This window comes from Microcebus murinus, chromosome 2, assembly GCF_040939455.1.
Source record: "Microcebus murinus isolate Inina chromosome 2, M.murinus_Inina_mat1.0, whole genome shotgun sequence".
NCBI lineage: Eukaryota > Metazoa > Chordata > Mammalia > Primates > Cheirogaleidae > Microcebus > Microcebus murinus.
The window spans coordinates 107,017,376-107,032,144 of NC_134105.1; the positions used below are offsets into that span (position 1 = coordinate 107,017,376).

The 14,769-nt window shown below is 37.8% G+C and overlaps 1 protein-coding gene across 1 annotated transcript; it reads left to right on the plus strand.

The window, feature by feature from the left end:
* The first annotated feature begins 569 nt into the window (after window positions 1–569).
* On the plus strand, window positions 570–1,520 carry LOC142861087 (olfactory receptor 6K3-like). Its single transcript, XM_075993078.1, has one exon. It carries the CDS (start codon window positions 570–572, stop codon window positions 1,518–1,520), a length of 951 nt encoding a protein of 316 aa, XP_075849193.1.
* The last annotated feature ends 13,249 nt before the right edge of the window (window positions 1,521–14,769 follow it).

Here is a 14,769-nt window from a genome sequence, read left to right on the forward strand (position 1 = left end):
CTGCGAGTAATTTCCTACCAAGGCTTCATCAGGATATTTGTGTCTGAAAATTTTACCCTCTTCTTTATCTACATTGGATGTTACTCAGTGGTGTAATAAAACAGCAGAACTGGAAACTGGGAAAATTCAGGAAAATGCAGAATACAACTTTACGATAATTATATAGAGAAGAGAAGTAAAATTTTGTCTAATCTGTAGTTAAGAACTATTAGAATATTTATCTGGCATGTGATTCAAAACAATTTTGCCAATTACTATAAAGGACAATTATTACTACTCTATAACCTTATTTTAGTTTATATAATTATAAACATGGCATTCTTTATATGAGCTTCACAAATGCAGAGATACTTTCTCCACTGCTGAATTCAGCAAACTCACAGCTGTGTTTGGCACATAGTAGACACTAAATGAATATTTAAATAATCTATGAACAAAGAGAAATACATTATTTACTTAAAGCATATTTTCGTGTGACTCTTATGTAAGCTAATATAACTGACTTTTTCAATTTCATCTAGGAAGTGAGCTGTGTCTCTCCACCCAGAACAGTTAAGGCTGCTGAGATCATGGTGAGAAGTAACCAAACCACTACAGTCACAGAGTTTCTCTTCTCTGGATTCCCCCAGTTGGAAGATGGTAGCCTCCTCTTCTTCATCCCGCTGTTCATTATCTACATATTCATTGTTATTGGGAATCTCATTGTGTTTTTTGCAGTCAGGATGGACCCCCGTCTCCACAATCCCATGTATAATTTCATCAGCATTTTTTCGTTTCTGGAGATCTGGTACACCACCGCCACAATTCCCAAAATGCTCTCTAACCTCGTCAGTAAGCAGAGGACCATCTCCATGGTTGGCTGCCTCTTGCAGATGTACTTCTTCCATTCCCTGGGAAATTCGGAGGGGATTTTGCTGACCACCATGGCTATTGACAGGTATGTTGCCATCTGTAACCCTCTGCGCTACCCGACCATCATGACCCCTCGGCTCTGTGCTCAGCTGTCTGCAGGCTCCTGCGTCTTTGGCTTTCTTGTGTTGCTCCCAGAGATTGCCTGGATTTCCACTCTGCCCTTCTGTGGACCCAACCAAATCCATCAGATATTCTGTGACTTCGAACCTGTGCTGCGCTTGGCCTGTACAGACACGTCCATGATTCTGATTGAGGATGTGATTCATGCGGTGGCCATCATCCTCTCTGTCCTGATTATTGCCCTCTCTTATATCAGAATCATCACTGTGATCCTGAAGATTCCCTCTGTCGAAGGTCGCCAGAAGGCCTTTTCTACTTGTGCAGCCCATCTCGCTATCTTCCTGATGTTCTATGGCAGTGTGTCCCTCATGTACCTGCGTTTCTCTGCCTCTTTCCCACCATTTTTGGACACAGCCATTGCACTGATGTTTGCAGTTCTTGCTCCCTTTTTCAACCCTATCATCTATAGCTTGAGAAATAAGGACATGAAGATTGCAATTAAGAAGCTTCTACGCCCTCAGAAGATGTTTACTGTATCTGCAGACTAATGCTAGCTTATAGGCACATTTCATTGTGGGTGTTACTCTTACAAGCTAAACCATAAAAGTAACATGTACCTCATTTACTTTCACACAGATAACTTTGTGTCTGTTATCCCAGTTCTTCACATGCATGTTTAATTAAAATGGCAAGGACAACTAGTCTAGACTTTCACAGATGGGTAAAATATAGAAAGGAAATATATGTTTAAACCATTAAAATGTTTTAAGAACTTTAATTTTAATACTTTTATATAAACATTATTTAAGCATCATATTATATAAGCAGTCAAATCAACTATAGGTTATAAAACATAGTAATTAAGAAAATAAGATCTGTTGAAGAGGTTAAGGTTTATATTTCAGTGACACTACATACTTGTGACTTTGAAGAAGTTATTATTACTTTATCTACATCTTAGTTTTATCATCTCAGTGTAAAAGGAATATATTTTAAAAGTAGGACTTTGTACGTTATAATGAATATTAAATGGGTTACTCTATGCAAGTGCTTAGAATACTGCATAACACAGAACAAGTGAAAAATAAGTATTAGCTATTAATATTACTTGACACTACTAATATTTATTATTGATGTTTTAAAGAATGTTATAAAGAGTGATATGTTAAAAACAAATACATGCAGGATAATAGCTATCATTATTATTTATAGTATTTTTGTTACTATTTCTCTGGAGCCAAGAAGAATTCAATTTTCATTTTATTTTGACCATTTTGATTGAATTCATCCAATTGGATTGTACTAAATTATTTGGTTAATAGTAGTCTCAAACATATTCAGATGTGGTAGACAGAAAGATAGGTATCTCTCTATATATATATGCAGATATACGTTATTTTGAACTACATTATCTTTGCTTTTATTTTTGTTTCCTTTGAAATGTGTTTAATATATTGCTACCAGATTTTCTAAAATTTTCTAAAATTTAATTTTCTAAAATCTAATTTTCTAAAATTCAAGTTTAGATTTCTGTATTAAAATAGCAGTTTACATTCATGTATTTTAAATTTTTCTCCAAGAAAATTCAATGGGAATAAAAAAGTCAGGACTTGATAAACTGCTAGATGTCCTAAGCACTAAAATGTGCTAAGAATATAATAATAAACAGTGAAGTATGTATAACATTGCCTAAGGACCTTCATAATGGCTATTTTGATACTCTGAAATATCACATCTCACATTCCTTTCCAGAAAAGAAAACAGTTTCTGTTTGATAAAAGTATCTAATGCATCAATTGAGTCTGTCTGTTGAGTAGTCTGGCAATGTTCAAAGATATACATTTTAAAAATTAGCAGCAGGAAACAAAAACACAAAATAAAAACAAAAAATTAGCGATCCTGAGGGGAAAAAGAGTATCCAATTGACCCCCAAAGTTCAAACAGTTCCTCAGCCACAATGAGATATCACTTGACTCCAATGAGAATGGCTTTTATCAAAAAGTTTCAAAACAATAAATGTTGGCATGGATGTGGAGAGATAGCAACACTCATACCCTGCTGATGGGATGGCAAACTAGTACAACATCTTTGGAAAGCAATATGGAGATATCATAACGAGCTACAAGTAGAACTACCATTTGATCCAGCAATACCATTACTGAGTATCTACCCAAAGGAACAAAAGACGTTCTATAAAAAAGACATCTGTACTAGAATGTTTATAGCAGCACAATTCACAATCGCAAAGATGTGGAAACAACCCAAGTGTCCATCAATACATGAGTGGATTAATAAAATATGGTACATGTATACCATGGAGTTCTACTCAGCCACAAAAACAATGGTGATATAGCACCTCTTGTATTATCCTGGATAGAGCTGGAGCCCATTCTACTAAGTGAAGTATCACAAGAATGGAAAAACAAACACCACATGTACTGACCATCAAATTGGTATTTACTGGTCAGCACTTATGTGCACATATAATAGTAACATTCATTGGTTATCGGGCAAGTAATATGCTGAAATAAAAAATAAATTAATTAATTAGAAAAAGAAAGAATAGAATAGAAAAGAAGAAAGAACAAAAAAGGAAAAAAAATCTGGACATAAAGCTTAAATCATATGGTTTGATCTCAATTTTACAAAACAAGAAAAGATGCCCAGACATTGCAAATTTCTCAGTTTCACCAACACAGTTATTCAAATACATGGTGTTTAGTATACTCCTATGTGTCTTTCTTTTTTTTTTTTAATGTGCTGTGTAAAGTTAGTCTACTCTGAAGCCATTTGGGGAAACTTCTCCAAAAGTGTGAAGATAGAATTCTTTCAAGGTGATGCTAGATTCTATTTGAAATTCATTTACAACCTGCTTGGGTGGAGAAGCCATTGTCTTCAGAAACCTTGGTGTAGTTAAACTGACGGTTACTGCTGTGACCTGAAGTTCACCATAAAAAGGGGCCAAACAAGGAAAATCATGGAATTACTGGTTATAAAGATGATTGTTGGCATATCCTATGCAATATAGCTAAATTGAATAATGGTACCAGATAAAACTATAGATGGGAATCAACCCATCAAGCTTGAGTATCAACCATTGTCATGTGTAACCAATAAATGATTTAATTCTCTTGAAAAAAAATATATCTATCTTCTCCTTAAGGACAAGTAACTTAGTAAATACATATTCTCTTTTCATACTGCATTCACCCAAATATGTTGCTCTACTTCCTCTTTATTTCTCTTTAGTGAAGGCCCTGTTCATTTTTCAGGCATAGAAAGATCTAATCAAGTTAGTCATTGACTCATACTTATCATTTATTCTGCAGCATTTCTTGGCTCTCTTTGTTTACTTTCTTATTGAATACTATTTCCAGAAGAGTGCTTGATGGGTGTGATTGCTTTTCAGATCTTCTGATGTGAATTGCGTTGGTCAATATAGAATTGTTTTTAAGCCTACACGTGTGAATGTCATTTTGGCTAGATATAAAATTCTAGCTTCACAATGATTTTTCCTTCAAGATACATAGGTAACCTTTCTGAAACCCTGGGGTCTCATCTGGTTTAGAGTTCAGAATTTGGGTTACTTTAAAAAGGTTATTTAATCTATGCAGTCTGTATGTGTGTGGTGCTACATAGATGGCACAGTAGGGTCCAGGTAAGGACTCCCAAACCAAATGCATTGATACTTCTGCAGCAAAACAACATTCACACTAAAGCAGGGCTTTAAAAGAGTTATCCATAGATTCCTGTCACCTCAGGTCAGTTTTTATTTTGCTATTAATTTTTCTAATACCTAATTCACCCACGAACACACACACACATACATACACACACATGCACACGTATGTTAAAACTTTCAGGTTTCAAAAGCACAGATATGGATTTAGAATAAGTGCTACTGAAAATTATTCCACTTTCCTTCTACATGCAGTTTTGCTATTGAGAATCTCATTCTTCAGCCTTTGTATCCCTGGAAGCTTTCAGATTTTCTGCTTTGGCTTTGAAATTCTTCACTTTTCCTACATTGTATCTTGGTGTGGGTTTTTCTTCTGCTCTCCTATTTGGCACTTCATAGGCCTACTCAACCTAAGCACTTTTATCTTAATCCCAAGAAATTTGTCTCATTATATCTTCCAATAATCTCTCATTCTCATTTTAGATTGTCTCCATTTGCAGCATGTAATATATGGACATTGATACCTTAACCTGGACTCCATTATCTTGTACATCTTTTATTTTATTTTATATTTTCTAGCTCTTAATCCCACCCTATCTCCTTGTAGGAGAATTTTCCATCGAATCTTACAAAGTACTAATTTATTTCCTTGTTAAATACATTGTACTCATTACCCAAAATATTATGTTCCAGGACCAGATCTTCTGAACTCCAAAGTCTAAACTCTTAACACTCATATTCTGCTTCCTAAATAAGTATGTTGAGAGAAGATATTGGAGGAGGGGGATGCCATATTAATAACAGTGTCATTTTTCACAAATAATGATTCTCATATAATCTATTATATTAAGAGTTCAGGGCCGGGCGTGGTGGCTCACGCCTGTAATCCTAGCACTTTGGGAGGCCGAGGCGGGTGGATTGCTCGAGGTCAGGAGTTCGAAACCAGCCTGAGCAAGAGCGAGACCCCATCTCTACTATAAATAGAAAGAAAATTAATTGGCCAACTAATACATACAGAAAAAAATTAGCCGGGCATGGTGGCGCATGCCTGTAGTCCCAGCTACTCGGGAGGCTGAGGCAGTAGGATCGCTGAGCCCCGGAGATTGAGGTTGCTGTGAGCCAGGCCGACGCCATGGCACTCACTCTAGCCTGGGCAACAAAGTGAGACTCTGTCTCAAAAAAAAAAAAAAAAAAAAAAAAAGAGTTCAGGACACTATACAGTCAGCCTCCATACCTATGGGTTCCACATCCATGGGTTAAACCAACTGCAGATGGAAAATACTCAGGAAAAAAATATGATTGCCTCTGTACTAACATGTACAGACTTTCATTCTTGTCATTATCCCCTAAAATACAGCATAACAATGATTTATACAACATTCACATTGTGTTATGCATCATAAGAAATCTAGAGACAATTTAAAGTATATGTGAGGATGTGGATAGGCTATATGCAAATATTACGCCACTTTATATAAGGGACTTAGAGCATCTGTGGGGATTTTGGTTTCTGTTGGGGTCCTACAAACAATCCTACATGGATATAAGGGGATGACTGATTCTGTGTAAAAATATTCAATGCAAGTTTTCCATGACTGGTTTCAGCTGAATATATTTGCATATTTGTGTAATTTCAAATTACATTTTATTGGATTAACACGGACCATGTATTATCTCTTTCTACCTTTCAATAAAAGACCTGAGAAATCAAGGTGGGGCTCTATATTTCTTCAACTTAAGTATAAGAAATGGGAAGTGCAAAGTGTGAGAGACTATATAAGGCCTTCCATGCCAAACCAAGGAGCAAGAAATGTTTCCTAAAAAAAACTGAAGGAGGACTACGAAGGTTATCAAGCAGGGTAGAACCATGGGTTTATATAAAGAACCAGCTCTAAAGAAGAACTGATGAGAGATATGAAGCCTAGAAGGAAGAAAGCAAAGCAACCATGGAAAGAAGCCTGGTCAATAAATGCCGTGATTCTGCGCTAGAATATGGTATGCATATATAGGACACAGAGAACATGGTCTGGCAAGTGTCTTAGTTTGCTCAAGCTTCTATAGCAAAGTACCATAGTCTGAGTGACTTAAATACCAGACATTTATTTGCTCACAGTTCTGGAGGTCAGAAGTCCAAAATCGAGGTATCAGCAGGATTGATTTTTTTCTGAGGGCTCCTCCTTGGCATGTAGATAGCCAAGTTCTCCCTGTGCCCTCATGTGGTCCTCCCTTGGTGTGTGTCTGTGACCTAGTCTCCTCTTCTTATACCAAGGATGTTGCATAAGGAACCGCTCTATTGACCTCTTTTAGCCTTAACTACCTCTTTAAAGATCTTATCTCCAAATACAGTCACAGGTTCAGGTATAGGATTTCAACATAAAAATTTAGGGTGCACACAATCCAGCTCATAAAACCAAGGGAGACAGGATGCTAGTGAGAGCTGGTTAGGAGAGAGCCAAGGGGATTAGGGTCGGGACCCAAGTACAGAACTGCAGCGCCTCAGCAGGTTACTCGTAAATGTGGGAGGCCGCAGCCCATTCACACATAGGCACTTCAGTCACAGTGGACGTTGGAAGAGTCAGAAACCAAGAGATAGGCATTGAGCGATGAGCTCCAGTCCCAATAATGGATCAAGGGAGGAACCAGAGACCTTGATACAGCACAGACCACCCCCTAAACACTGCAACAACTGCCTGCTTCTGCACCTTCCACCAACACACCCACCTGGACCCAAGTCACTATCCTCATTAAAAGGAAAGAATTTCATAGATATTCCTAATGAGACAGTTCTCGAGCCAATCTCCACAGTGACACGTGTGGTCATTAAGTTTCTCTTTGTCACACACATCCATGTACAACGCTTTCATGTGGGCCACTCACACAGGCACATCTTGTTTCTTAAGTTGTCTGTGTATGTGTGTGACAACTGTGTGCCGTATTTTTGTAGGCTCATCTACAACTTGAGAGATGGTGAATGAATATAAGACAAATTGTTCTGCTGAAAGGATTAGAAGCCGTCAGTGATGATGATTTTTGAATAATTATGTCCTTGCTGGCCTATGGCTCAAAACTGATTAGAAAAATATAATGCTCAATGAAAACTGTGCCCTAAGATGTGAATTGGCACAGCTAAGGGCAGGACCAATAGGGATCATCAGTCAAGGAAGTGACACCTGTTTTGCGGCCAACCTTTGCTGTATGCGTGCAACAGGTACAGTACAGTAACTAATGGAACTCCAATGAGTTTTATTTATTCCAAAAATAAATGATTTGTATTACTTTGTTATATAAAGAAAGGGATAGATAATACACGGCTACAAGCAAAACTACAACATCAGCCACAAATAGAACACAATCTATTCTTTTTACTTATGCTACATTTTTTTCTTATACTACATTTTTTTCTTAATACCAGATTATTTCAGAATAAGTACTAAATGCAAACAAACAGCCAATCCAACTGAAATAATTAACTTTAAACGACCAGAAGTTCCAAAATCCATATGCCACATTTTCTCTATATACTCTCCAATTTTCTCTTAGGTAAGCACATACATAATTTTTCTGAAAATGATATCATACAATATATTGTCCTATTATGTCTCTCTGAGTACTCGTATAATTCTTTTCATGCAGGTCCTGTGTTCATTCGACTCCTTGACAGGCTGCATATCACTCTTCCTATTAATATTCTCATGTATGAATCTGATTAACTGGAAAAAGGACTTTCCTGTGTCGGGCTGAACTGGTCACCTTGCTAAGAAGTCAAATCAACTGAAGGCTAAGCACCCACAGGTGATCACTGTGTATGGTACCCCAGGCCAGAGCACCCCAGGACCTGACGGTTTGTGAATGAGCCCTACCCATGCCTTCAGCACTTTTTCTTATAGATTAAATAACCTCCCCCTCATTTAAAGTGTTCTGATGCAATTCAAGGAGACCAGGATGTTCTAGAAAAAGGAGATATATATATATATATATAAATTTAGACACAGTCTCACTCTGTTGCCCGGGCTAGAGTGCCGTGGCGTCAGCCTAGCTCACAGCAACCTCAAACTCCCAGGCTCAAGCAATCCTCCTGCCTCAGCCTCACGAGTAGCTGGGACTACAGGCATGTGCCACCGTGCCCAGCTAATTTTTTCTATATATTTTTTTAGTTTGCCAATTAATTTCTTTCTATTTTTAGTAGAGACGGGGTGGGGGGGAGTCCTCGCTCTTGCTCAGGCTGGTTTCAAACTCCTGACCTTGAGCAATCCACCCGCCTCGGCCTCCCAGAGTGCTAGGATTACAGGCGTGAGCCACTAAAGACAAGCCACCCTGATCTCTGAGTTTCTCTCAAGCATGCTCCCTGCGAGAGCCCTGACAGTGAAAAATGCTGCCATGGTATAAACGGCACCCTCCAGAGCACCGCAAACCTAAAGCTACTGACAACAGGGCATTACGAAGGGTTCACCACACATGTTCGGCAGGAAGTCTGTGCATCCAAACAATGCCACAGCCACAGCAGGAAGTTTGTGAATCCGAACAATGCTCTTGCACTAATATTGTAAGTGGAGAATTTTGTTAAGACTTAATGGAGGATGTGACAGTCATATAAGCTTAAAAGTACATAAATGTTTTTCTAAATAATAAAATATTTATAGGAATTAGTAAGTCAGGAAGCAGTTTTGCTTAGCAGTGAACAGCATGGGCCATGGAATAAGATAGAACTGGTTTGAATCTGGCTCCAACACCCACGAGTCAGATAATATAGGGAAAATAGCTTAAATGGTTGCTGTACACAGGATTGTGTTGCCCAAATTCATATGATGAGACCCTAACCCCCAATGCAATGGCATTTGGAAATAGGGCCTTCAGAATGTGATTAGGTTATATGAGGTCAGGGTCCTCAGCATGGGATTAGTTAGTGCCTTTATAAGAAGAGGGATCAGAGATCTCTCTCTCTCTCTCTCTTTCTCTCTCTCTCTCTCTCTCTCAGCATGGGATTAGTTAGTGCCTTTATAAGAAGAGGGATCAGAGATCTCTCTCTCTCTCTCTCTCTCTCTCTCTCTCTCTCTCTCTCTCTCTCTCTCTCTCTCTCTTTCTCCTCTTTGTCCACTAGGTGAGGGCCAACCAGGAATATGGCAATCTGCAAACCAGGAAGAGGGCCAATATCAGAAACTAAATTAGCCAGCACCTTGACCTTGGGCCCCCCAGCATCCAGAACCAGGAGAAATGCCTGTTATTTAAGCCACCCAATCTATGATATTTGTTATGGCAGACCAAACTAAGATAATAGTCTTCTTTAAAAAGAGGAAACTTTTCTTCATAGGGTTGATTTGAAAATCAAGTGACATAATGCACATACATTACTTATCTCAGTCCCAGTGCATCATGAGAAATCAATATGCAATAGGTACTATTGTTCTTACTAAGATTAAGTACAAAATGCTGATCAAAGAAATGTCACCAACAAATAATAGTGAGAAGTGGCATAAATAATAATGTACAAATGAAACTTGTATATGTAGAAAGGTATAGAAAAGGAAAAACAAGGCCAGAGAGGTCAAAATAGTAAGCTGCCTTTTATCATAAAGAGAAATGGAAGCTTCTTTGTGTATTAATAAAAAATAAGTACATAATTAAAAGATTTTATGCAAAAGAATGCCTGACCACTTTAACATTTTAATAAATATACACATAACATATATACACATACATGTATGTGTATACACACAGATATAGAAAAAATATATATAACATATATACACACACACACATATGTATGTTCTGGCAATTATCCTGAGGAATGGGTAAGAGACACAGGAAGCAGGCAGATGAACTGAAAGCAGATGTGTGCTGAAGCCCACTCATTTCCCAGCTAGAAATTAGAAAGAACTGATTGTTAAATATTCTGTATTTTTTCTAGCTGGTTGTTTAACATTTGACATAAAATCAACAGAAGTGGTGATAGTTACACCATTGCAATTGGCAAATGCTACAAATCAGGGCTCTTCCATGGTTACTGATATAGTTTAATATCTACCATTTTTCTAACTGTATTCCATTCGTTGTATGTGTTCTTTTTTTCTTTGCCTCCTCTTTTTCTGCCTTTTATAGTTTTAACTGGTGATTTTATGATTTTTCTTTCCTCTCTTAGCATATGAACTGTACTTCTTATTAGATTGTTTAGTAGTTGCCTGAATGTTTCCAAAATATATTCTAAATCTACCTTCAAATAAGACTGTATTGCTTCACAAATAATACCTTATAACCAAGAATTCCCAATTCTTTCATCTCTTTCCGTATGACATTTGTATCACTCCTATCATTTACCTATACACTTTAATTATTGAACACATTGTTCTTACTATTACTTTAATGAAACAGTTATCATTTAAATCAATTAATAATATGAAAAATTTTTGAAATTTATCTTATCTTCATATATGCCTTCTCTGATGCTCTTCTTTTCTCCACGTAGATCTAAATTTCTATTCTACATCATTTTTCTTTTCCCAAAAGATTTTTAACAGGTCTTGCAAGGCTTGCCTGATGACAACAAATTCATAGTTTTCGCATGTCTGAAACATCTTTATTTCTCCTTCACTTTTCAATGGCAATTCTTCTATATATAGAATTCTGGGTCGGTATGTCTTTTCTTTCAATCTTTTAAATATTTCACTTCACCCTTTTCATCTTCTTCCTGTTTGCAATGTTTCCAACAGGAAGTCCACAGTAATTCTTGAAATCATTTCTATATAATAAAATGTTTTAATTTTCTCTGACTTCTAACAAGATTTCCCTTTTTCTTTTTTGCCTGCACTTTGAATATGATATACCCAGATGTGATCCTTTTATCTTTATCATGCTTGATGTTATCTGAGCTTCCTGCACCTGAGGATTTCAGTCTCTTATGAATTTTAAAACTTATCTGGTCTACTAAAAAAAAAAAATTTAGTCTATCCTAGCACTCTGGGAGGCTGAGGCGGGCGGATTGCTCGAGGTCAAGAGTTCGAAACCAGCCTGAGCAAGAGCGAGACCCCGTCTCTACTATAAATAGAAAGAAATTAATTGGCCAACTAATATGTATATAAAATTAGCCGGGCATGGTGGCGCATGCCTGTAGTCCCAGCTACTCGGGAGGCTGAGGCAGAAGGATTGCTTGAGCCCAGGAGTTTGAGGTTGCTGTGAGCTAGGCTGACGCCACGGCACTCACTCTAGCCTGGGCAACAAAGCGAGACTCTGTCTCAAAAAAAAAAAAAAAAAAAAAAAATTTAGTCTACAAAAAATATTTTTTATTCTACCAAGACTAAGCAAGAACAATAAGAAAAGATAATATAAATGACCAATAACAGGAATGTAAAAAGAAAATGACACTACGGATAATACATATATTAAAAGGATAATAAAAGAATATTGTGAACAATGTTATGCCAGGAAATTTAGTTACTTAGACATAATGGATGAAATTCTTATAATGTACAACTTACCAAAACTGTCTCATAAAAAAATAAAACATCTGGCCGGGCGCTGTGGCTCACGCCTGTAATCCTAGCTCTTGGGAGGCCGAGGCGGGCGGATTGCTCAAGGTCAGGAGTTCAAAACCAGCCTGAGCAAGAGCGAGACCCCGTCTCTACTATAAATAGAAAGAAATTAATTGGCCAACTGATATATATATAAAAAAATTAGCCGGGCATAGTGGCGCATGCCTGTAGTCCCAGCTACTCGGGAGGCTGAGGCAGAAGGATCACTGCAGCCCAGGAGTTTGAGGTTGCTGTGAGCTAGGCTGACGCCACGGCACTCACTCTAGCCTGGACAACAAAGCGAGACTCTGTCTCAAAAAAAAAAAAAAAAAAAAAAACATCTGAATATGTCTATATCTATTAAAGAAAATCAATTCATAACCAAAAATCTTTCCATCATGAAAGTTTTTGGAATAGATACTTGATGAATTCTATCAAATATCTGAAGAGAAAATATTAACAATCCTAAACATACTCTTTTAGAAATGCAGGTTTACTGTCATGCAAAAATTAAATAAAGATATTACACAAAAAGGAAAAAAGGACAATCCGCTAACAAAAATAAATGTGAAAAATTTTTTTAAATATTTTAAAAACAAGCCTATCAATATGTAAATAAATGCTAATGCATCATGAAAAAATATGTTTTATCTCAGGGATGTAAGATTGGTTTAACATTTAAAATGCAATCACCCTTTCCTGTTTCTCGAGAAGGAAACACCTATTTCCTTGTGCAAGTAGCTAATGACTCTATATATCTATAAATCAATTTTGCTAACTGAAGCTCTCATACTAATTAGGTTTCTTTCTTACCCTTAGGGATAATCAGTTGGTGAAAGTCTTTAACACTCTTCATTTACATTTTCGTCTCAGAGACCACAAACCTTCTCAAAAGCCTTTATCCATAGGCCTACAATGGACCTTAAAAGCTCTAACTATGGTTTATTGATGTGATTGCTCTTCTACTACTCTTGCTTTTCTCCTTACAATCTTTCTGCTGTCTCTTAGACTGATGGCTGGGCACTGGGTGACAAACGTTTTCTATGAAGAGCCATGTAGTAAAATCCTTAGGCTCTGCAGCCCAGATGAATCCTCCTGTAGCTTGTCAACTCCACAGATACACCATGGCACAGACATTGACAATGCATAAGTGAGTAAATACAGCTGTATTTCAATAAAACTTTATTTACAGAAGCAGATGGTGGCCATGTTAGCATTGTCCCATAGACAATAATTTGCCAATATCTTGTACAGGACATCACCATGGTGGGAAATTTTCCCGGAGACCTTGAATGACACTGGGAGTTAGTACTTGAGATGTTTAAAAGTCATGCAGGTGTATCCAGACATGTTCCCTCGTGTCAAGTGTTCTTGTGTGTTCTATCAGTGAGCTTTCTGTGTGACGGCACAAATGAATAATTGGCCACCGTCTCAGAGACAGGAAAAATGCCCAATTTTTTAAGCATTTCTTTGCTTCGTCTATTAAAATTGCATCTGCACAATCCACCTATGGATTATGGAGCATTTTTCTGAATTCTCTTTACTGGTGATAGCAATTTGTGTGCTGTATGCTGAAGTCCTAATTGAGGAAGTTGCCACACATGAAAGGATTGCAAGTAAAGAGGCAGAAAAATGTCCTGAAACACAGTCATTCCTGCCATGTGTCCCTGCCCTCTGACCTCTGTATTGAGCCCTAATATCTAATATCCCTACTCTAACATCCCTACCAAGTACCTTAAGACCACCTCTGTACATTCTTATTAACAGCAACCTAACGCCTGTAAAAGGAAACTATGAATATCCAAAAATGCTCGTGGCCATCACTCCACAAATCCTCCCTGCTTCTTCTTGACTTATTCCTACTTTGGAAAAGATATTCATAAGGTTTCACATGCAGACTTCAAGTCTTCTGCCATGACCCTACTTTGGAATGAGACAGTCAGCGTTATTCTGCTCTGGATGTGGCCTCACATCATTTGTCTGTGTTATCTGGGAAGGAAACCAAAATATTTCTTCCCAAAACATTGGGCATTTTTAAGTTAAAGACACTGAAAACGCAGAGGGACACTCTGCCTCAGCCCCTGCTTTCCTGGTGGCAGGACATAAAGCCCCCCTTACTAGGGACAGCACTTGCCCATCGGCCCAGAGAAGGCAGCACCAGGCACCTGAGGACTCTAGAAACCGACTTTACTATTTTCTCACATTTTCCCACCTTTTAAAAGACTGATATAGCTCTGTCCTTTGTCTTCTCACTACGTAGCTTCCTGGCTCTTTGTTGAATACTATTTGAACACAGCACCCAAGAGGCTGCCTGGAGAGAGAAATATTAATACTTTTGAACTGAGGCCTCTCCCATGTGATGAGTACAGCAGGCATTAATATATGTTTGCATGCTTTTCTTTTGTCATTTGGACTTGTTTCTAAAAGAGTGTCTCAACTAAGAAGCCACAAAGGGGGAGGGGAGTAGAAATTCTGTTTTCTCACCCACAGATGAGAGCTCTGCAGGGTCTCTGGGCTCCTTTTAACAGTCATGGCCATATCCTGTTTCCGCATCAGATAGTGGTTTAGCACAACACCATCTGCTGGCTGGTGCCCTTTAATTGACATCTGGGAGTC